The 22,934-nt window shown below is 40.2% G+C and overlaps 1 protein-coding gene across 2 annotated transcripts in view; it reads right to left on the reverse strand.

The window, feature by feature from the left end:
• Nucleotides 1-1,308: 1,308 nt before the first annotated feature.
• Nucleotides 1,309-22,934, reverse strand: part of LOC138173925 (B-cell lymphoma/leukemia 11B-like) — a 130,258-nt gene continuing 108,632 nt past the window's right edge. For both annotated transcript variants that reach the window (XM_069103976.1, XM_069103975.1), the window contains one exon: nucleotides 1,309-8,276. In XM_069103976.1, the coding sequence (XP_068960077.1) occupies nucleotides 6,265-8,276 (2,012 nt within the window). In that variant the 3' untranslated portion in view covers nucleotides 1,309-6,264. The remainder of the gene's footprint in view (nucleotides 8,277-22,934) is intronic.

The raw sequence follows: 22,934 nt of genomic DNA on the forward strand, positions 1-22,934 counted from the left end.
AGCCTGGGAGTGGGAAAGCTTTCTTTTCTCAATTTGGACTTCCTGGAGACAGATTACTCTGAAAAGGTAAAGTATTTTGGTCAACAGAGTGATGGGACAGAACATATCCAGCTAGATGGCACAATGGATAGAGGACTAGGCTTGGAGTCAAAAAGAACTGAGTTCAAATTTAGATACTTATTAGCTGTGTGACTCTGGGTAAATTGCTTAACCTGTTTGCCTGTTTCCTCAAATGGAAAAATGGAGATAGCAACACTTTAACTTGTGAAGATCAAATGAGATATTTATAAAGCACTTAGCACAGTACTTGGCACATAGTAGTTACTTAAATTTTATTCCCTTCCTCTAAATGCTACCTCTGCATTTGCCCAAGATCTGGGCAAAATGTAAAGGATTATGTTATTAAAGGCTAATTAATTATGCAGAATTGCCCAATGGCTTTTGTTGTTGTTGCTCTGGCTTACTTTCATTTTGTTGGGTCATTTCAGTCATGTCTGACTCTTTATGACCGCAGTTGGGGTGTTCTTTCTTTTTTTTTCAATCAGTAAGCAAGCATTTATTAATCACTTAGTAGTTTACAATATACCAGGAATCAGTTGGGGTGTTCTTGGCAAAGATACTAGAGTGGATTGCCATTTCTTCCTCCAGGTCATCGGACAGGTGAGGAAACTGAGGCAAACAAGATTAAGTGGCTTGTCCAGGGTCACACAGCTAGTAAGAGTCTGAGGCCAGATTTGAACTCATTTAAGATGAATCTTCTTGCCTCTGGGCCCAGTGTGCCACCTAGCTGCCTGACCTACTTTTATCTACCCCTCATTAGCCCTACTGAAGGCTTTTTTGAAGCTCTAAAAATATATTGGATTAATGTGGATGGAAGATATAGACCTCTTATCTCTAGGTGAAAGGCTATGCCAGAAATATATTGTTGGAGAACTTCAAAATGGGAACAGCCTTAGAGATGATCTAGTCCAAATAGCTCACTTTACAGAAAGGAATGAGGTTCAAGGAAGGGAATGATTTGCCCAAGGTCATAGAGATCACTGAGGACTAAGCCAGATCTAGAATTCAAGTCTCCAAGTCCAGAGCACTTTCCAGACCTTGCTGCCTTCTAGGTCCTAGAGGCCAATCCAAGTTATGCCTTCTCTAGACTATAGTGCTAAGTTTTCCATACCAGTGTAACAGCACCTCCCTCCCCCCAGTACATGTTAATTTAATGAACCAGGGGGGAAAGTGGTAGAAAAACTCAAATGGTTATTAGAAATTGGCCAGTTTGCCAATCAATCTTGAAAAGACATATGAAAGACAAGGTTTGGAGATCAAGTAAATGTCCAATTTATTTTTATAACTTGAAACTGGAACAAACTGTTTTGAACGAGCGTACAAATGAGATGGCAGACACATGCTGAACTCAACATTGTGACGTTAAGGGAGAAAAGAGGCCAAAAATCTCGTACAGAGAATAAAAGGAACAATAAATATTTCACTAAGCCATATTGAAACGACCTCCTGTCATCTCAACATTTTATCCATAATAAAAAAAAAGTGCCCGTTTTTTAAACGGAGCACAAATACCAAGCAATAATAAATAGTTCCAAACTTGTAGTAAAAGACAAAACTTCCAAGTAAACAACAAAAGCTCATACAATAAGTAATAGAAAAAGGTAATAAAAATATTTTGCCTTGCCGGTACAAATGCAAACAACTGAAACCAATGTTACTTTGCTTTGCAGTTCTAAAATACAAAGAGCACCATAGACATGAGTTTGCCTGTGAGAAACAAAACCTTGGACAGTCTTTCACTCAGGACTGGGATGAAATACTAATTTCTTTTCTGTTTTTTTTTAAAACCTTTCTCTTATGTGAATTCAGTCTCCTCTCCCCCTCCCCCCCCAAAGACCCTCAGACAGGAAGTGGCAAATTCCAAGGTGGGAAGCTATCCCTCAAAATGGCCATGTTAAGCTTCAGCATCATCTTCAGAGGTCCAGCAGCAAGGACGAGGGAGCTTGCTTGATGTTGGCTATGTCCCATTGTGCTTGGCCACTGGCTTTTTTGTTTATTTTTTGAGAGAAGGAAAAGAAATTCCAATTTTCGCTGCAGTCAGTAGGAAACACAATCCTTGTGCTTTCAGATGACTTATTCTTGGCTTTGGGGTGACTTCTCTTAGGCCACTGAATAACTGCTGGTGAGAGCTATCTCGCTTATGGGACAGCCGTAAGGTTGGCTTGGGTTCCAAGGCAACTTAACGGTATATCCAAATGAAATGTAAGTTTCTGGGTTTCAAGGGTTCAGCCAGATAAGAAGCCTAAAAGTTGCATCAGTATTTTTGTTTGTTTGTTAAATTTTCAAACAAGGTCAAGGTAAGTGGCTTGGGGAGGAGCATGTCAACCAGATACCCATCAAAAGAGAAAGGTTATCTGTATTTGGTGAGGAATTACCCACAAAGATGCTAGGTTTGAACTTCCTTTTCCTGAAATTATGGTTTCTTAAAATTGGCATCTTAAAAACTGTTATTCCCCCAGGGAAGAAACTAAAACAAAACAAACAAACAAAAAGAAAATACCACCCTATCTTCTTAAAGCTACTTGGGGGGGGGGGGGAGAGAGAGAGAGAGAGAGAGAGAGAGAAGGAGGAGGAGGAGGAGAGGAGAAGAGAGAAACAAAGAGACAGACAGACAGAGAAAGTGGAAGGAAGCAGGAGGGAGGAGAAAGAGAGATATCAAAAGGCACCAAATTTCATCCCAGTCCCTCAAACATTCAGAAATTGATGGAATGTACAATTAGGAGAGAACAGCGGCAAAGCGGATCATAGACAGACTGGCAAGACCTGTACAAGGAATAGGCCCTTTTCTTACACTGAAGGGAATCTGGGCCCAGACCATTTCTATCCAGAAATTTAATTTGCAGTCACCTCAATAGCAGACAATTTTCCCTGTGTCTAGCAGAAACCACGGCTCTCTTTGGAAGGGGTAAAGGTCATTTAAAAACTGTTGTTCTTGAGGGTGGGAGAGATGGTGATTGGTGATGATGGGGAAGGACGTTCTCTCTTTCTCCACATCTTAGAATCTGCAGAGAAAGGGGGATGGGGTCAGGGGCACTTTGTGGAATGTTACTTACTTGAACATCTTTACAAAAACTGATTTTTCCACTCAACATGAAAGGGGAATTACCATCCAGTCTGATGTGGCCAGACCCGGGGAAGCCTTGATGCAAGGTCCAGGCTGCTCTGAGTGAGAAGCCCCATGGGAACAGTACTTTTTGTAGGCCAACTCTGATAAAAATATAGACAACAAAAGTGATTTGTGAACAAAAGCATTTAACAACCGTCACTTTGTTTCTTTTACTCAAAGGTTGTCAAACAACCCTTTCTCTTTTACAATAGGTCTTAACATACAAATTTTTTTGCAATATTTTATCCTGCCAAATTAAAAAATATATTATGGCAGCCTGTTTGTCTTTGTTTTTTATTTCCAAATTCACTAACAAAAAGGTACATGAAATCCCTTTAAAAGGACAAGCGTACAGTTAAAAAATTACAAGCTCCAATAGAAATACAGTGAGTGCCTACATCATATGAACCAACCAATATCAATGTCCATTCTGGAGGGGGGAGGGAAGGGGAAGAAAGAGGGGAGGGGAGAGAGAAAAAATAAGTACAGGTCAGAAATGTGATTTTTTTTCTGCAAAGCAATAACAATATTAAGCACTTTTTTCTACATACTTTTTCTACATGGTGTAGCAATCCCCTTTTAATCCCCAAATACAAGTTTCTATACATTTTTTGAAATAAAAATTCAACACCCAAGGCAGAAAAAAATTTACTAAAACTCAGACTTTACAGTTACAGTGACAAGAACAAATTTATAGACCCACCATTTAAATTTTACTGCAACATTTTCAAGGAAAAAGAAAAGGGTTTTTTTTTTCCTGGTTTTGTAAAATGCCCAGGCATTCTCCATTATTACAAATACTGGTCCACTTTTACAGTAATCAAGAAATTTTAATATATATAATATATACTAAAACCCCGTCACCAAAAGAAAACAATATACACATGGCCATCACGGCATTTCTTTTATAACCTATTAAGCAAACTTTGAAAAAAAATGATCGCTCAAACACACATACACACAATTTTTTTTTACCCTTGTATGTATCCAATACTGTAAACGTATTTTAAGACAGAGTGCACTAAATTTAACTTTTAAAAAAAAATTAGCCGTTGTTCCTGAATTGTTTTTTTTTCATTCAACGATAACAACTTGTAACGTGTGTCACTTGAGTTTAAATTCAGCAGTAAGTCACCTCCATTCCATTTCCTAAGCAGCGTTGTCCTGGAAAAAAAAAACCAAGCTGAGAATAATTCAGCCAATGGATGTCCGAAGTTGTGCTGGGTATACATCTTCATTGGATTGGGTCTTATGGCATTTTTCACGTCCTCTATCTTCAACCAGGATTTTTTTTTTCTTTTTTAAAGTAAATGTGGCTTTTTTTTTGTATGTTTGTTTGTAAAGAATGTACTTTTCTGGTTTTTACTCTTTTGCAAAAGTCTTTTCGTTTCACAAAAAAAAGTTTTGCATTTGTCTCAAGAGACTCAAATAGGAAGATCAGTTTTCAAGGCACTCACGTCAAATTGAATGGCAGTAAGAAAAACTGTCCAATAAATTATTATTTTATCTTTTTTCTTTATAGTGCCAGTATTGTGAATGCCATGCTTAGCAACACTGACACTTAATCTCTCAGCTGTCCCCTTACAGTTTAACCCACCTCTGGGCCAAGTAAAATATGCTGCAATTTCTTGTTTAGAAGCCATTTAATTTAAATGCAAACAAAAGTTTTAAAGTGCAGGTCAACATAATTAAAATGTCTAACCTTAACTGTTCTCTGTTCAGTACCATTTGTCCTAATGGGATAGGGAGAAAAAAAATGGGAAGGTACCTTTCATCCTAATTTTTCCATCACTATTCTGACCAAAGGACCAGAAAATTTTCATAATGTTTTCTCTCCTTAACAATAGCACAATTGTGCATTATAAGAGATAACCCTAGCTTCCTTAGATCCTCAGGGTACCAATAACTTGACTCTTTCCTGACTTAGAAGCTAACTAGTTAGCCCTTAAAGAAACATCTAACTAATGGTTTCAGTAGCTCTACCCTACAGAAAGAAGCCAGCCTAAGCTAGTAGACAATTTATCATTTCCTTCCTTCCCTGTGAATACAGGAACATTCTCATTACATCTAGATGGTCCTTCCACATTGACCAGGCTGGATATTCTAAGATAAGTGACATCCACTCTGCATCTCAGGGAATCACTAATAGTCCAATGAAGTCACGTTATCTGCCAATAATGCACAATCGAAGGATGCTATTGACTGTGGCTGCCTTTAAACAAAACCTGCTTTGTCTCATGGGGACGATTTTATGGGGCTGATCATTTTTTGTTTCATTTTGTCTTTTTTTTTTTTTGTTCCAGTTACAAAACTTGAATGCTGAAAACTATGTGAAAACAAACAAAAAAAGGCCTCAGTCACACATGACTTCATCAGTGCTACATTTCAGATCCAATTCCGAAAGAAAGTGCTACAATTTCAAAGATTGTTATCCGCTGTACTCCCCACCCACCCCCATACCCCACTTGCTTGACTTTTTTCTTTCTTTTTTTTTTTTTTTTTTGTTTTTGGGGGGGGGGGGGAAGGAAAAAAAAACTTTAAAAGTTATTTGTGTCGGCTTCTTCACAAGAAATTACACATGCTTAGCTTAAATTTCAAAAAAGCAGCGGCCCAAAAAATTATAATTTAAAAGATATGCTTCTCCCCTACAATGCAAGTAATCTCAGGCTACTACTGGGTAAAATTAATAAGAGATACCCAACAAATTTTGAAAAGAAATTTAAACAGAAAGAATAATAATAAAAAAAAAAGTACCTGCACATGCCAAAAAAATTACAAAAACCCAATAAATACAGAAATTATTGCACAGTTAAAAGGCTCCACAATTTTTACTGCCTTAATCAACCCTCAGGTTTAATAGAACTTTGTAGACACAGGTTAAATTTGAGTGCCATTTTCTGGCACCTACCATAGTTATGCTAAGTTATGTTTATGGAGGCAAAATTAAGTCAGCATTTTCTCAGTTGGCAATAGTTAAACTGTACAAATTAAATGTTACCTAGACCCCTGATTTAACCCAGTTGGGAATGAAGAGGGAAGGGGATGCTGGGGCGAGGGCAGGGGAAGGAGAGGGTAGGAGAAGGGAGCATGGGGGGCCTTTAGCTTCTTTCCGCCTGCTCTATTTTCACATCGTTTGTCAGCAAATGTTCTCCGTGCCATTTTTTCATGTGTTTTTCCAGGGTGCTATAAACGCTGAATGGCATCTGGCAAATATCACACCGGTAGACCTCTTTTCCTATCTGGCCATGGGTTTTCATATGGCGGGTTAGCTTACTGCTCTGGGCGCATGCGTAGTTGCAGAGCTCACATTTGTAAGGCCTTTCTCCGGTGTGGCTCCGACGGTGGACCGTCAGGTTGCTGCAGTTCTTAAACACCTTGCCGCAGTACTCGCACGTGTCGCTGCGGCGCCCTTCCTTGGAGCTCGGTCGGCCCGGGCCCGGCCCGCTTATGTGGGGGGTGCTGCCTCCACTGGCGGTCCCACTTCGTCCTGAGAGGCCTCCGTCCAGCATGTCCCCCGGCGGCGTGGAGAAGCGCAGGCTGCCGTTCTCCGACGAGTGCTCTGAGGAGGTGGCGAACGGGGACTGTCGCGAGTCTGTGAATCCGAGAAATGGGTCCTTCATGAAGTGTCTCGAGGCCGCGTAGCCCACCAGCCACTGCGAGTAAACATTTTCCGAAGGGATGATGGTTGCTGGTGGCAAGTCCAAATCCTTTTCTATCTTTATCCTCTTGGATGAGTTGTTTAAGCTGGGGCTCGTGATGGGCGTGGGCTTGCGTGGGAAGAGCCCCGGGAAGGGCTCTCCGGGGCCGAAGCTTCTCCCGTTGACTGTGCCCTCCTCGGTCCGGTCCAGCTCCCCGGCCACGGAGTCTTCGTCTCCGGTGTCCCTCTGACACAGGTCTCGGGCGCAGAGGTCGCGCTGGTCCGAGGTCCTCTTCATGAAGCCGCTCCTCTTCTGCTTCTCGGCCAGCATGTCGCTGTACTGCTGGATGGCGCCCAGGCTCACGTTCTCGATCACCTTGCCCAGCACGAGGGACTTCTCGTCCGGGAGCGACTTGGAGCCGTTTTCCCGGTTGCGGCTGAGCTCCGAGTCCATGCTGAAGCTGGACTCGGGCCTGCTTTCGTTCTCCAGCTCCTCCTCCTCTTCCTCCTCTTCCTCCTCCTCCTCATTGTCGTGGCCCAGGGAGGGGTCGCTCTCATTCCTGAAGTCGGCCTCGCTCGATTTCAGGCCCTCCGCGGTCAGCTCGCTCGTGCCCGGCTCAGGAGAGCTGGTGGTAGAGAGTCCATCGTCTGACCTGCCTGTCATGGAGCCGGCTTTGTGCATATGTGTTTTCATATGTCGCTTCAGCTTACTGGCCTGGGAGCAAGCGTGGTCACAGAGCTGACATTTGTAGGGCTTTTCTCCTGTGTGACTACGGCGATGAACTATGAGATTACTTTGAAACTTGAACGTTTTCCCACAGAATTCACAGGATTTACTCTTCGCCTGAGGTTGGGGAGGGGTAGTACTGCTAGGAGGCATGGGGGGCAGTGGAGGGGTACTCAAAAAAGGTGATTTAGGGCTTGGCTGAAAGGGGTTCAATAAGCGATGCATAGGGTTGCTGCGGTTTGGTGAGACTGGAGGAGGGGTCGAGTTGTTCCCTGCCAGCTCTCGGAGCCTCCTGGAGAAATCCATCGCTGGCGAATCGATTGCCATGGGGTTCAAACGCATGACTCTGTCAAAGGCACTGGGATGCTGGGCAACTAACCCCATTTCTTCGGCACTAAGGCGATGTGGGTCCAGATGGTGACGGGGCGGTGGGCTGAAAAGTGGGGGAGTGTTGGGGAGCCGGCCCTCGCCAAAGCCGGGGTGGTCACGCAGGATGGGGCCTGTCATTCGTAAGAGACTAAAAGGGTTGTTATCTCCGAGGAAGTTCATCAGCGGGGACTGTGCAACAGCCTCTGGTCCCAGAGGAGGAGGGATGGTGATCCGTGGAGTAAGGGAACTGTTTGAAGGACTTGTTTCCAAATAGATGCGGAATCCATGTGTGTTTTGGGCATGTTGAAGCAAGAACCAGGCGCTGTTAAAAGGTTGCTTGCATGTTGTGCAAATATAGCTTGAAGGCTCATCTTTACCTATAAAAAAGAAAGCAGAAAGAACACTCAAAAATCATACAGATGAGAGAACCCAAGAGCCACTGACCCATACTATATTTTTTGCACCCTCCCCTCCTCCTCTCCCCCAAGGCATCTATTAAAAGAAGGTTCAGCAAATTACACAGGAAGATCTAAGTAGGTTCCTAACATTTTGAAAGTAGCAATAAAGTTACTGTTGGAAAGGTCTGTAGCCTACACTTGGCCTGTACTATTGAAAACATCTCCTAAATTACAACAAAGTCTATTGTGTCCCCCATGGGAAAAGACTTGGGTTCTAACCCCAGCACTGTTCAGGTGGCCTTGGGTAAGTAATTCAATGCCTGTAGGCCATAGTTTCTTCATCAGTAAAATGAAGGAATTGGCTTAGGTAGCTCCTTCCCGCTCTAAAGGTCTGATTGTATGAAGGTACATAGAAACCATACAGATCTCACACGTGTACCTAATTAAGTGATATTTGCTTCAAGGAACTTTCCTAGAAAAATGTCTTTCTGTTATGGGTTTGCATGGTTTGGGGATATATCTATATTTAATGCTGTATCTTTATTCAACAGAGTTTGTTCAGACTACACCCTAAAATGATACCAAGGATACAATGGAATTTTGCCACCACCAAAGTCTAAGAACCCTTGGGAAAAATGTCCCTATAGGAAATCTTTTTTGTACCCCTCATATTTCTTCTGCCAAAACACCGAGTGTGCAAATGAATAGCTGATAATCAAATCTGACAGGGCAGTTGTAATGAACTGTAACAAATGTTGCTTTGTTAGAAATTTGCTATGTTTGGTAACATCACCAACAGATATTTATGGCCACTGGTTGAACAAGGTCAAAAATGTTCAGTGCCTTCATCTGCCTGTCATTCAGGCAGCCGGGAGAACTGAGGTTGCAAATTTCATTTGCTATTTGTCTTTCTGATCCCTGTTCAACCTAAGGATAAAACTCATCAGTTTCAGCCTGTAACTCTTATTATGCATTACAGGAAAAAAAAAAAAGACAGGTGTGGAAAGACCTTGGTTTCTGTTATCATGTTTGCTAACTTAAAATAAAAAAAAAACAAAACCAAAACACCTTAAAAAACACCTCCCATCCCAGACATACTATAACTATTTCTTTCAAGAGAAGGTTTGGTCAAAGTAGACTTTCCTGGTCTTCCCACCCACCTCCCCAATGGCTAATGTTTTCCCCTCAATAACTACCTTGTGTATCTTTATTTTGTGTACATACATGTGCTCAAGCACACACACATACACACATAATTGTCTTCCCCAACAGAACAGGGAAGTTGAGATTTTTCTTTTTTTTTTTTTTGTATTTGTATTTCTAGTACCCTTGGGAGGCTGAATGCATCAGATAACTGTAGTAAGAGACCTAAACTTGGATCCTAACTCTTGACATTTACTAGCTCTGCCACCCTCAGGAAGTAACTTTCACCTCTTTTGAGTCTCAGTTTCCTCATCCATAAAACAGGGATAAGTATAAATTGGTGATCGTTGTGAGAAGGTATCTTAAGACCCTTAAAGTGTTACAGAAATGAGAAAAGGAGTGACCTTTCAAGCCTCTTTTTTTCTTTACCCCAATCTGCCCCACCTTCTTAAGGTTTTTTTTTTTTTTTTAACTCCAATCAATGCATGGTGGACCCAGCTGAATGGAAATGAAATATTTGTGTTAATTACTCTTTCCGTATATAAGAGAAATAGAAGAACTTGGAAAGCACAGCCAGGAGGCAGGGGCCACGACAACCCACAATTCCCTTTTTGAAATCAATCACCCATGACAGTATTTCAGAAATGAAAGTGGGGTGGGGGAGTGGAGAATGAGTTAATCTATAAATAAATAAGGCTGGAAGACTTCAAGTTGTGTAGAAACCTGTCTTGCAAGCACCCTGTAGCAGTATGTTTATAGACATATAAACTGTACTTTTGAAACTGTCTTTAAAACTATGACTCAGAGGGACTGAGCACCCTGAAGCCAGAGCACAGCATTAAAAAAAAAAAAAACAGGAACTAGTGATTGACACCAATACAGCTTGACTGCTGGCATCACATGCCTGCTCTGAAAATCTGGGGAGAACTGAGGGGACGCTGGCATAGAGCTCCCTCAAACAACAACTAAAATGTTGTATAGAGCTATACCATGAAAAGACTTAATAGAATAATTATTTTGGGGGAAGGCACTGATGGGGGAAAGGGGAAGGGGGCAGTTAATCCGATAGAAATAAAATGCCTGAACTTTTGAAAAAATAAATATCTACTGTCATGCTTCCATATTTTAAGACTTCAACGACTTGAGAGTCTCTCAGTAAGGAGCTTTCCTCCATCAACCCAGATCACAGCATTTCGGGTGTTTTTGTACAAGGATGGCCTTCGTGAGCTGTAGAGGACAAAATTCTACACCTGGTTTCCAGCCCCCATTTCACAGACTGCCTGTTCTCAGCTCAGTCAAAAGACATGAGGGCCATCTATCACTGGGTTACATGGGCCTTTCCAGCTTGGCAGAACCTGCCAGTGCATGCATGGCCCTGACACAGCCTTGGAAAAGCCAGAGTCACTTCCATACCATTCCACAATGAAACATCAAGTAGTATTCTATTAAAGAATTGCTTACCTTTGGGAAGGGGGGGGGGGGGCGAAGCAGATTATAACTTTAAAGTAATTAAGCTTCAACTTTTATAATTAATCTTTCAAAATATCTTATGTTAAGCACTTTGGGCTGGGTCTCTTCCCCCAGAATGCTTCTATAATTCACATGCTAACAGTTAACCTATTTGATGACTAGAAAAACATGCATTACCCCTCACAACCTAACTCATAAGAGCAAATTTGCGGGATTCTCTGTGGGTTGCAGTGCAGACTCCATCCCCTATTCCCTCCCCCTGCAATGCCCAAAGACCTAACATTGCAATCTTTTAAAACACCCATATCTCTCCTAGTGCACGCCCTGCACAGACAGTATAAAAAGTGACAGGAATCAGCGAAGCAGGGCTAAAATAGAGAGCGTTTCCTGCCAGCAGCTGATTTATTTTTTCGTTTCGGGAACAGCACATTTTTACCTCAGCTTACCTGGGAGCAGAGCTTAATAAAGACCCTTCTGAAGGGAGAGTTAATATGACAGATGACAGGCAGCATCTTACAAGGTCATATATCTTCAAATTAAAGAGGGTCCTGCCTCCTTCACCTTCATTTTAACCACTCTAATTAATCGATTTATTATAGGCAGTTGTTCTATTTCTTCATTTTTCTTAAGTCAGATGATAACTCCTTGGCTCTTGTTATCCCCCTCCCTCCCTCCTCTCCTCACCCAGTCCCCCCACCCCACCAACTCCCTCAGGCTGCCAAGCATTTTACTAAAGATCTGTCCCCATGAGGAATGTCTAAATTATAAGAACATGTAGAATTCCCCGGAAGGCTGGGGACTAAGGCCAATCTAAAGCTGAAATGGCTGATTAAAAAATTAGCCTCAAAATGGCAGCTGATGAGAGGACCTGTAACTACTTGTTTTGAAAAGCTCAGGGCCTACCTCTTCCCTCCCCACCACCCTGCCCCAAACTTTTAAACTTTTTCTTCATGAGACACACAGAAGCAAACAGCCATATCTATAATGCATTGTGATCTTGAGGAAAGCTGTTTTTCTTAGTGAAATCAAATTTCTCAGCTATCTAGGCTTATAGGGCCGTTAGCTCTTCTGTCTTTGTCACTTCTATGCCCCTAAACCCACTGCTTCTGAAGACCCCCTCCACAAACGGCAGACATTCACTGTAGGCCACTCGGCTATCGAAGATCAGACAACTTCATTAAAAAAAAAAAAACTTTCACAGCCCTCAAAGGCTCTCTTTAGACTCCCCTCTCTCCTCTTCCCTTCCTTTTTTTTTTTTTAATAAAATGTTCATTTCCATATTATCACTTCATGGTTATCTTGCCTAGAAATTGCCTTAAGCAGTGTAGATGCTCACTTTTAAGAAGAGAACAATGTCAGAAAGTCTTTGAAGATTCACTACGAACATTTTTATATTCTAAAACTTGCTAAATATTTTAAACATGCCCACGAACAGTCATGTATTGCTCAAAAGTAAGCCTTCTCTTTAATAATGTAGTATTCCAGCTTTCTAGAACCCTTTTTTCAGTTAAAGGCCCCCAGGAAGTTGGTTTCCAGATGCCCCCTCTATGTCACTCGCCTCCATGGCTCCCTTTCCCAAGGGGCACCTTGGTTATGGGCACTACCCTTTAATAGAGAGAAATTCAGGCTTTCCTAGACCTGGACCGCTTCCCATGCTGTAACTGCCTGGGTTTTATTCTGACTGACAAGCCAATTATGAGCTTATTTTTTAATGACTGTACAAAACAAAGTCAAATCCTGCCCTGAAAACCTAGAAATGCCTTAGAAATGTCTATTCTACTCCAGTCACTAAATCAGTTTTCTATTATACCACCTTCCCACCTCTGTCCCATAGGATGTACTATGTGCTATGCATTTGGGATACAAAGTAAAAAAATAAAACAAAAAAAACCCCCATGAAACCATTTCTACTCTCAGAGAGCTTAGATTCTATCAAATTTAGAGGTAAGGTAGCTGCAGTAGACTGAGGTTCAATTTATTAGAATAATTATTAGAATTAATCAAAGAGCTTAGATGATAAAACATTTTATTTTAGTTCTGCTAAACCCAGAGGTCAGAGTATGTGACAGTGCAGAAAACTCAGGTTGCTTTGATGAATTGAATTCACAGGTTTGCAAAAATCAAATCACTGTTTTCCAAACTGGTTCTAATAAGCAGAATTCACCATTTTAGATAAAAAAATTTAAAACTGGGTAGGCAAATTTGCTACCCAGATATCGACAATGTAGGGAGAATCTGGGTGCAGTCAGTAAAATAAGAGACCTGTCTTAGAGGCACTGAATCCTCTCTGCCAGACCAGGACCCTTGCAGTTCTTGAACCTCTCATCCTCAGATAAGAAGAACAGTACGGATAAGTTTTTCCACACTTCTCTTTTTCTTTTCTTTCTTTCTTTCTTTTTTTTTTTTTTGGTTAGGCCATCTTACTCACCAAGGCCAGAAGTGCAGTGAACCCCACAGTGGATCTAATCTCACTGCTGACTGGCACACAAGCTTTGACCTGTTCCCTTTTTGTTCTCCTGTGGTAGCCTGGTCGGCACTGTACCATACTCTAACCACCCCCATCCCTTACCTCCAAGAGCTCACCATATTGGTGTTGGACTTTGTGTGGACCACCCACTCTGCTTTATCACTACTGAAGCTTAGAATTCCTGAGCCCAAGAGATCCACTAGTCTCAGCCACCCCAGTAACAGGGATTACAGCCACCCTCAAAGACTTTAACAAGCAAGTGAATGCTTGCACATAAACGTATTAACCACTGGCTCCCCATAGAACTTGGACTATGCAGTAAAAGTCACAAAGTTTAGATGAGCCTGGTCCCTGCCTTCATGGAGTCTGTGATCTGATAAGAAGAGAGATACTTGTGGATTGACTACAAAATACAAGATGATGAAAATGTATATCAGAGAGGTACAAACAGCACCAGTGAGGTATAAGGGAGAGGGTTGTTACAGACTAGAAGGATTCTGAAGCCTTCAGTGAAGAGGCAGCATTTGGATTTTTAAAATGGATTCAACTTCAAAAGTGGACAAATACGGAAAGAAGTCATTCCAGGTACAGGGTGTGAGCAAGATGTATTTTTTTTTTTTTTTTTTTTTTTTTTTTTTTGGGGGGGGGGTGTTCTTTCTAAAATATCTTTGTTCCTAGCTAGTATATTTCCATATTCTAGTCTTTACTGACAAATGGGAATGACTTGTATGACCTTGTTTAAGTCTCTTCCCCTCTCTTGGACTCAGTTGCTTCCTCTAGGAAGTCTGGGGATTAGATTAATTTCTAAGCTTTCTTCCCATGCTAATATTCTGTCTTCTCCCAACCCATAGTGCCCTAGTTATTTTTTTCTTCATTTTATTAGCTATAGGAGATGACCTTAACCCTTCCCACAAATGCTGAAACTTCACATGGGAACCTTTCCATGCTCCGTTCAAGAGATATAGCTATAAACTCCAAGTGATATTTCGGGTATGCCTTATGAGGTAACTAGAACTGCAGTAAAACCTTGAAGGAATGTTAAGGCAGCCTCTGTCTATGGCTTCCAAAGTTCCAACAACGTGGAAATCGGCACACTTAAAAGGAATGGCTCCCTTTACAGTCACTTTCAGAAGCAGATGCTCATTGGACTACTTCCTACAGACGTCTTCCCCCCCCCCCCCACTCCCATGGTACTTTCTCGAAGCCACTCCATTTTTAATGAGCATTTAAACAATTACTCCTCCTTATTATGCTAGTTACTCTAATAATACCAATAAAGGTATCCTTGATGCTCAATAAAAAACACACCTTTAACTGAATTATTATTAAATTAAAACCCCATAATTGAGAGCACTGGTTAACGAGTGTTCTCACAAGACCAGCTAAGGGCATTCAAGCCAGGTGAAGATTTAGTGTTTTCTATAGAATGGGGGAATGAGCCACATTGGGGCTGAAGGAATAAGAACGTCTGCTTAAATTAGGGGAGAATCCTGTTCTAATCTCTAGAATGGGTCCTTTGAGTGTTAGATAGTAATCACTACACCCACAGATGCCACCTAATGGTCTTTGTCACCTGTCTTACTCTCAGCAGATCATTTGCCAAAAAGAAATCACTTGGAAACATTCTTCCCAACTATACAACATAGAGAGCATTTTCACGCAGATCAATCTTTTGTTTTAGGAACAGTGTCTATGAATTCAGTTTGTCTTAACAAACTAACTGAAGCATCTGTTAACAAAAAACAAAACAAACAAACAAAATCCAGTACCTGCCCTCAAGGGATTTACATTGTATTCTACAGAAAATATATACAAAGTCATTTCAGGTATGGGAGAAAAGACTAATAACTGGGAAAATCCACTAGTACTTGAGTTGGGTCCCAGCCTGATATTGTAGCTCCAGGATGAGACAAGGACTGGAAAAATCCCATGAAGTAGATGAATATCACCATTCATTAGGCTCGAACCAACCTTTCTATACATTATTTCTTTTTCCTCATCTTAGGTTCTGGCCAAAACACCAGCCATTGCTTGACTTGTACATTCCAACTCCCATCTATGTGCAGTCCTTCATATACACTTTTCCCATTACTAAAATGCTCTCCCCATCCTGGCCTCTGCCTCCCTGAATACTTTTATCTTCATTCAAAATTCAGCTCAAGGACCACTACTTATGTGAAGACTTTGTTCAATCCTTCTGTTGAAAGTAGTCTTCCAATTACCTTATATTCTCTAAACTGGGTAATACCTATTATATTGAATGAATGAATGAAAAAGCCTTTATCAAGCATTTGCTATGTGCCAAGCACTATGCTAAATTCTAGGGATATACACAGAAAAGTCAAGACAGTCTCTGATTGTAAGGAGTTCATAAAATCAGGGGAGACAACATACATAGGGTATCCCAAAATTCTCAGTGTATTTTAAATTGCTAAGACTTAAAATTAAATTAAAAGCTAATAAGGCTTTAAGAAAGTAAGGCTTAAAACTGCACCAAGAATTTTGAGATACCCAGTGCAAGAATTCAGTCACAGGATAAATGGAAAGGTCCCAGAAGCCCTTAAGGGACAATAGAAATTCAGATCGCGATTACCCCGTATGCCCCACTAAAATGTAAACTCATTAAAGGCTGTTTTGTTTTTGTGACAGGGTTCACATCACCTAGCATAGTAGCTTGCATGGAAGGTGCTTTAATAAGTGGTTACTGAACAGTCACATCATCTGCAAAATAGGGATTATAATATTTGCCCATACACCTCAAAGGGCTGTTATGAAACAGTGAATTCTTATTCTTAATAATACTTCTGCAATTTAAATCACAGGGTTATTCTGTAGAAAGTACCTTATAAACCTTAAAGCACTACAGAAAAGTGAGCTATCATCATTATTATTATATTCCCATGAGTTCTCATAAATAAATGAATTTTCATAAATATATTTAACTTTTCCAATAAGAATCCATGTTCAGTCAAATCTGAGGGCACAATCTGCTAATTATTTTCCCATGCCATGGATATTAATCACTGTATACTCGTTTTATCTTTACACAAACATTCATTGAAGAGCTATTTTTTATGCGGTATAATATGGTAGGGGCTCAGGAAGTGAAAGAAGAAAGTAAACAGCAGTCCTGCCCTTGAGGGGTTTACACTTTAGAATCTAAGTGTTTTTTTTTTATTCAAAAATGTAAAAACCACTTTTCACTCCTTGGTCACAAGTCTGGTTTGCTGACCTTCTAATTTCATATAAAAATGAGAAAAGCATTAATAAAAGACTGTGTATGACATAATGCCAGATGAATGGAACAAATTATGACATAAGAGTTAAAAGGAGATAAAGAATATGGAAATATGCTTTGCATGATTTCACATGTATAATTGATATTACATTTTTTTGCCTTCTCAATGGGTGAGGGAGATGGGTGGGTGAGAAGGAGAGAATTCAGAACTCAAAATTTTTTAAATGAATGTTAAAAATAAACAATAAGATTTTTTTTAAAGGAGAGATATAATTGTGAGAAGGAACAACACAGAGAACAGCATCACAGGTAAGAATTCAATGGGTCAGATCTGAATAGGAAGAAGAGAGGGAACATTCCAGAAAGGTAGGGGAAGGTCAGAGGAAGAGGGATGGAAACTGGAGGGAAGGTACATTAGGCATGTTTGGGATTATAGGGAACAGACACTAGTTAAAACAGGAGGGTGTGTAGGGATATAGCAAGAAATACAGATGAAAAGTGTGGAGAGAAGGGAGGAATGAGAAGCTAAGGAAAAAAAAACCCATAAACATAAAAAGTTCAAAGCTTTCCTATACAGCTGTGTTAACTGAAAAGTTTGGCTTCAAGTCCATATAGCATGGTTAGAATCAAAGATATTATGATCCTATTCCTTATTTCTAGCCATTTCTTATACATACATCTCTGTCTCACTGAAATTTAGAAGTGAATTTGCTTTTAATAATAGGTCACAATTGAACTGGGCACTAAGAGTAAATAATGAAATGGTGGCTCTTTAGAAGTACCAAACCACTGTACAATCTCAGAGGGAAGATAGACAGCATTTTTCTTTAAGACTTAATTCAATGAACTCAATTAGGCTTCAGCATTCACACTGTCAAGGAAAGGTTGGAAATTTAAGGTTATTTTCAATAAAGGGGGTATGGAAAAGTGTCTCAGAGAAGGCGCCATTACCATTTTGCTAATGCTATTGGCCAAAAGCTATGGGCCTTTCTTATCTACATCCTTTCCTCTCCTATTCCTGGGGGAAGATAAGGGTTCTTACATCTAAACATCAGCTGTTAAGTCTAGTCTTCCTACTTCCTGGGCCACAACCTTCCAGCCTCTAACCCCCAACCTCCTTCCTGGAGTCAAGCTGATCAAAATGGTCTATCTTCACCTGGAGGTCTGCCATCTTAAAATTAACTGACCACCTGCAGTCTTTGGAACTTCAGAAATCCTAAGAAGAAGGCAGTGCCTAACAAGAAGCCTCCCTTTCATAGGAAAAGCCTGCTACAGAGTTGGACATACAGACAAGAAATACCAAATGCTGACAGTCTTGGTTGGGGAGAGTCTGACAAATGTAACACATGCACAAACAAATATGATACAAAATAGAATGTGATAGGGGAAAAGTAGAGAGCCAGATACTGGACTCTTAAAAAAAGTTTGTGGAACTGAGTGCATGTGTTATATCCCTCTAAGTAAATTATAAGCCCCTTAAGGGAAGGTATTTGTTTGTCATTGTAACCCTAGCAGTAAGCATAGTGCCTGGCACAAATTAAGAGCCTCAGGGAAGTTTGTCAAATTAAGTTTTAACCAAAGTTAGCAACTCTTGTCCCTTACTTCCCAATATTTACTTTGACTCGACTCTACTGGGGTGCATAGAGGAAGGCACGAAGAGGCATCTCCACGGTTCCTGTAATATGAGGGGGTGGGGTAGGGAAGGACTTTAAGGAACAAAGGCAGAAGCCTAAAGATTCATAGGAGACTGTGGAAAGGAGAATAAGAAGGTTCATTCCAGCACATGGGCACTGAATGCCTACAATGCACATATAACCCAAGTTTCCATGACTAAAGGGGAAGCGAGGATAACCAGTATAGTATCACAGAAGGAGTACTGGGACTGCAATCAGGTTGTCGCTGTTTAGTCCTGTTTGACTTTTCATGACCCCATTTGGGGTTTCCTTGGCCAAGATACTAGAGTGGTTTGCCATTTCCTTCTCCAGCTCATTTTACAGATGAGGCAAACAGGGTGAAATTAAGCCCAGAGTCACCCAGCTAGTAAGTGTCTGAGGCCAGATTTGAACTCATGAAGAGAAGTCTTCCTGACTCCAAGCCCAACGTTCTATCCATCTCATTTTATCTTTGTTGCTAACTTGCCCATGCTGTCTTCCTCTACACATGGAAAGCCATTTCCTTCTACCTTCACTGGTTAAAATCTTTCTCCAAGGCCCAGCTCAGGGCGTACCACTTCTGCGATGCCTCCTCCTAGAAAGGGTCTCCTCTCCCCCTCCATTAACGCTATAAGTCCTTCTCTCATTGTACCCTGGAATTTTATTCTAAATCATAGCCATCTCTATATATGTCTTATCTCCTTTAGTTGGTAATTACCCTCTATATGGGCAGGCACTGTGTCTTATTTGATCTTTGTAATATTCCCAGTGGAATTAAATTAACCAAGTGGTAAAAATGATAATTCTACATGGGAACATATTCTGAAACACTTCATAATTCACAAAGCACCTCACTCATAACAAGTTATGGAGTCATTATTATTATCTTCATTTTACACAAGAGGAAACTGAGGCTCAGAAACAGGAAGTGATTTACAAACTAAATTGTCAGAACTGGGACATGAACCTAGAACCTTTTTTTTTGCTTTTTGGAGGGCAATTGGGGTTAAGTGACTTGCTCAAGGTCACATGGCTAGTTTTTGTGTGTATATGTATTAAGTGTCTGAGGCCGAATTTGAACTCGGGTCCTCCTGACTCCAAGGCCAGTGCTCTTATTCACTGAGACACCTAGCCACCCCTGAACCTAGAACTTTTGAATACAAGTCTAGGGTTCTCTTCACTACATACTGCCTCACATTCAGGTCTAAAATCAAAGAAAGCTTTGTTATCTTTTGTATGTGACCTTCTATATGTTTTAACAAATGAACCATGAGGGTTTTATGTTTCCACGCCATTTGCAATCAGGAATTTATCCTGGTGTTACCTGGGACCCAGGAAAACACTACATTTTTATTTTGCAAAGAGCTAATTTAGGTTAAGAGATTAAACATGGACATTTCCACCCCCCCACCCCCAAAAGGAAATGATCAAATTTGGGAAGGTCCCAAATACATTCAGGAATCTGTTACTTATGCTGGTGTGTCACTCTTTTTGCAAAAGTGTCAGTTTCATGTAGGCAATTTAATCATATCAGAAATTATTTTTGTCTTCTTAGAACATTCATAACATTGTGCTTATCCCCCTTATGCACTTATGGTTTAATCCATTACAAGTATCTATGTCCTCTACTAGAGTGCCAGCATTTTGAGGGCAAAAACCATCTTTTAAAAATTTTTTTTATTCTTTCAAAGGGCAAAGTACATGGTCTTATGTGTAGAAGATGCTTTGAAAATGATGAATGAATGAAAGGATATGTAAGAAAACAGAATCTTAAGAAGTGAAGGAACTTTATAATTCTAATTTAAAAAACAGCTAACATTTATAAATTCTTTTACATACAATCCTCACAAAAATCCTGTGAGTTATTATTAACTCCATTTTGCAGAGAATCTGAGGCTTGGATAGGTTAAGCCATCTTGCCCACAAAGCTAGTAAGGCATCAAAGGTAAGATTTGAATTCAGGTTTCTCTTGGATTCCAATACGCTGTACTACATCAATATCAAAGCTAGGAGGGACTTTATAATCATAGAATCACAGTATGTTAAATATGGAAGAGATCTTAATTTTTTTTAACATAAAATTCTGGAAGGCTTGAAGGAGCCCTAGAAATTATCTAATCCAGAGGTTCCTAAACTTATTTGGCCCATTGCCCCCTTAAAAAAAAATTATTCCACAATCTCCTGGAAATCTACTCTCTTTAACCCTTTAACAGTTTTTTTTTTAATTTGTGCCATTTCAAAAAAAATGATGCATATTAAATTTAATAATTTATTGTAAATTCATAGGTTTTTTCCTGTGTTGAAATTTTTGTGTCATGTAACCATACATAGTATTGTATTGTAAGCAAGTCATTGCATGAATATATTCCTGCCATTCAATGCCCTCCAATTGCACCTGAGGTTACTGCCTCCCGTCATTCCATTGGCTCCCCCCACCACAGGGTGGTATCACCCACTTTGGTTCCCTATGGAATCCAATGCTAATATTTTATATATGAAGAAACTGAGCTCTAATTAGGGAAGCTCTCTATTTAAAGGAAGTCTGGGGTGAATCTTTTTGTAGAGCAAATAATCATTGTCTAATTATGAATGGTTTCCTTAATTTTGAATTTAGTGGAGAGACTGTGGATAGGGATTTGTCTTTAAAGCCAGGAAGGGTTCAAGTGTAGCCTCTGACCCATATCATGTGACTCTGAAAAAGGATGAAAATCAAGGCTGATGAAAATGATTCTCTAGTCCTATTAGTGGTATATAATGGAAAAGTCACTTGGACTTCAAGCTTTGGCTCCATCCTTGACTACCCATATTATGCTGGAGAAGTCCCTCCATCTCTCTCTGAGATTCACTCATCTTCCTTCATTTGTAAAGAAGGGTAACAATATTTAACATGACCTATTTCAAGGGATCATTGCAAGAAACTGCTTTTTAAATGTAAATCACTATAATAATAATGATCAAAACAAAAGGTGGTACACTTCAACCTTAATCTTTGCTCCTTGCTAAAAGGTCTTCCCCCAGGCTGGGACTGCCAACTGGGCCCATTTTTGCAGTCATCTGTACCTGTACTTATTTTGTATTATTCTTGATTGGGGCAAATATCCACTCTTTCTATACCTAGCACTTAGCACACTTCCTGGCAGGTACTTAATAAATTTTATTCACTGACTGGTATCTACTCCATTCAGCTTCAAAGAGGTCTTTAATGAATATAGAACCTTGATTTTCCAAGACAAAGGGATAGGGCAACTGGTCTACCACCTTCCGTGGCATTTAATTTTTTAACAGCAATATAATGTTTTGCATTCTTCTCCATCTAGATTCCCAGGATAAATAGAGTTTTCATCCCTTTTACACAGGAAAACAAGACAACTATTTTTTTTTTAATGGAAGCCATTTGGCAACTCAGGCCAAGAGACTGGCTTGACATTTATCTTGCATCAATATTACACATTAATGTGATTTAATGTAATGTTGATGACAGCTTACATTAAAGGTATACTTAAAGACACAGGCCATATATCCAAGCCTCAACTGATGACCCACTCATACCACATAACAGCTAATATGATGCAAATTCCAGCAATTCAATCTAACTCATTACAATTCAATTTGGCACAGTGTAGTGGAGTCAGAGGACCTGGGATTGGATCTGCTATTTACTTAATATTTGTTTGACTTTAAGCAAATCACTTTAAATCTCTGAACCTTTAGTTTCTTCATCTGTAAAATGATTTCAAAAGTTCCTTCCAGCCCTAAGTCCTTTGAATCAACTCAACAAACATGAATTAAGTGCCTACTGTATGCAATGTCCAGTAGTAGGACCTAAGGGAGAATCAAAAGACATGGGCCCCGCCCTAATGGGGTTTACAGCTTAATCAGTATACTGAATAGATGAGTGGCCACTTAGGAGTTTTTTTAGCCCAGATCTGACCTGTGCTTTGCTAACTGATGTCAGACTATAAAACCCCAAAGTATAAAATAGAGCAAGGGGAGGGGTCAACGGAAGTAAAGGAGTGAAAAAAATTCAGTATTGGAAGAATCGATAACATATGAGCTGACGTCTAAATTACCCTCTCTGTGACAAGAGTTTCAATTAATTCCACACGTTTGTCATCTAAACACTTTGAGCCTGTGAAATCACTTTCTGCTGAACTAAGACAGGGGTTAGCCGTGGGGTGGTGAAGCATTGACATGTAGAGGAAGTAGAAATCTTAGGCATATTACCTTACCATAGGTTGAAAAGGGGGTTTTCTATACCAGTATGGAAAGACTCTACATAGGCCCTACAGTGTTCTTACATGTAGCATCCCATTTGGAGTTCTCATAAAACATCTTACACATTCTTAAAAGATGGGTGTCTTTCATTTTTTTTTTCTTTTCTTTTCTTTGCAGAGCACTGGAAAAAAGGAGGCAGTGGGATGGAATAGAAAGAACACTGACTTTGGAATCAGGAGATCTATGTCTGAATTTTTGCTCCACAACTTACTAGCTAAGTGAATCAAGTGCCTGGAGAAGCCGCTTTAATTGGTATGATGCCTGTGGAAAGGCAGTTGATTTAGAGGGGAAAAGGGCCTGGATTCCAATCCTGACTCTGTTACTTATGATCTGTATGACTTGTCAAAGTCACTTAACCTCTCTAGCTCTCAGTTTCCTTTGCTGTAAAATGA

Source organism: Petaurus breviceps, unplaced genomic scaffold, assembly GCF_028583685.1.
Source record: "Petaurus breviceps papuanus isolate PSGF00001 unplaced genomic scaffold, PetGlider_PUasm1.0 67, whole genome shotgun sequence".
In the NCBI taxonomy this organism is placed as follows: Eukaryota; Metazoa; Chordata; class Mammalia; order Diprotodontia; family Petauridae; genus Petaurus; species Petaurus breviceps.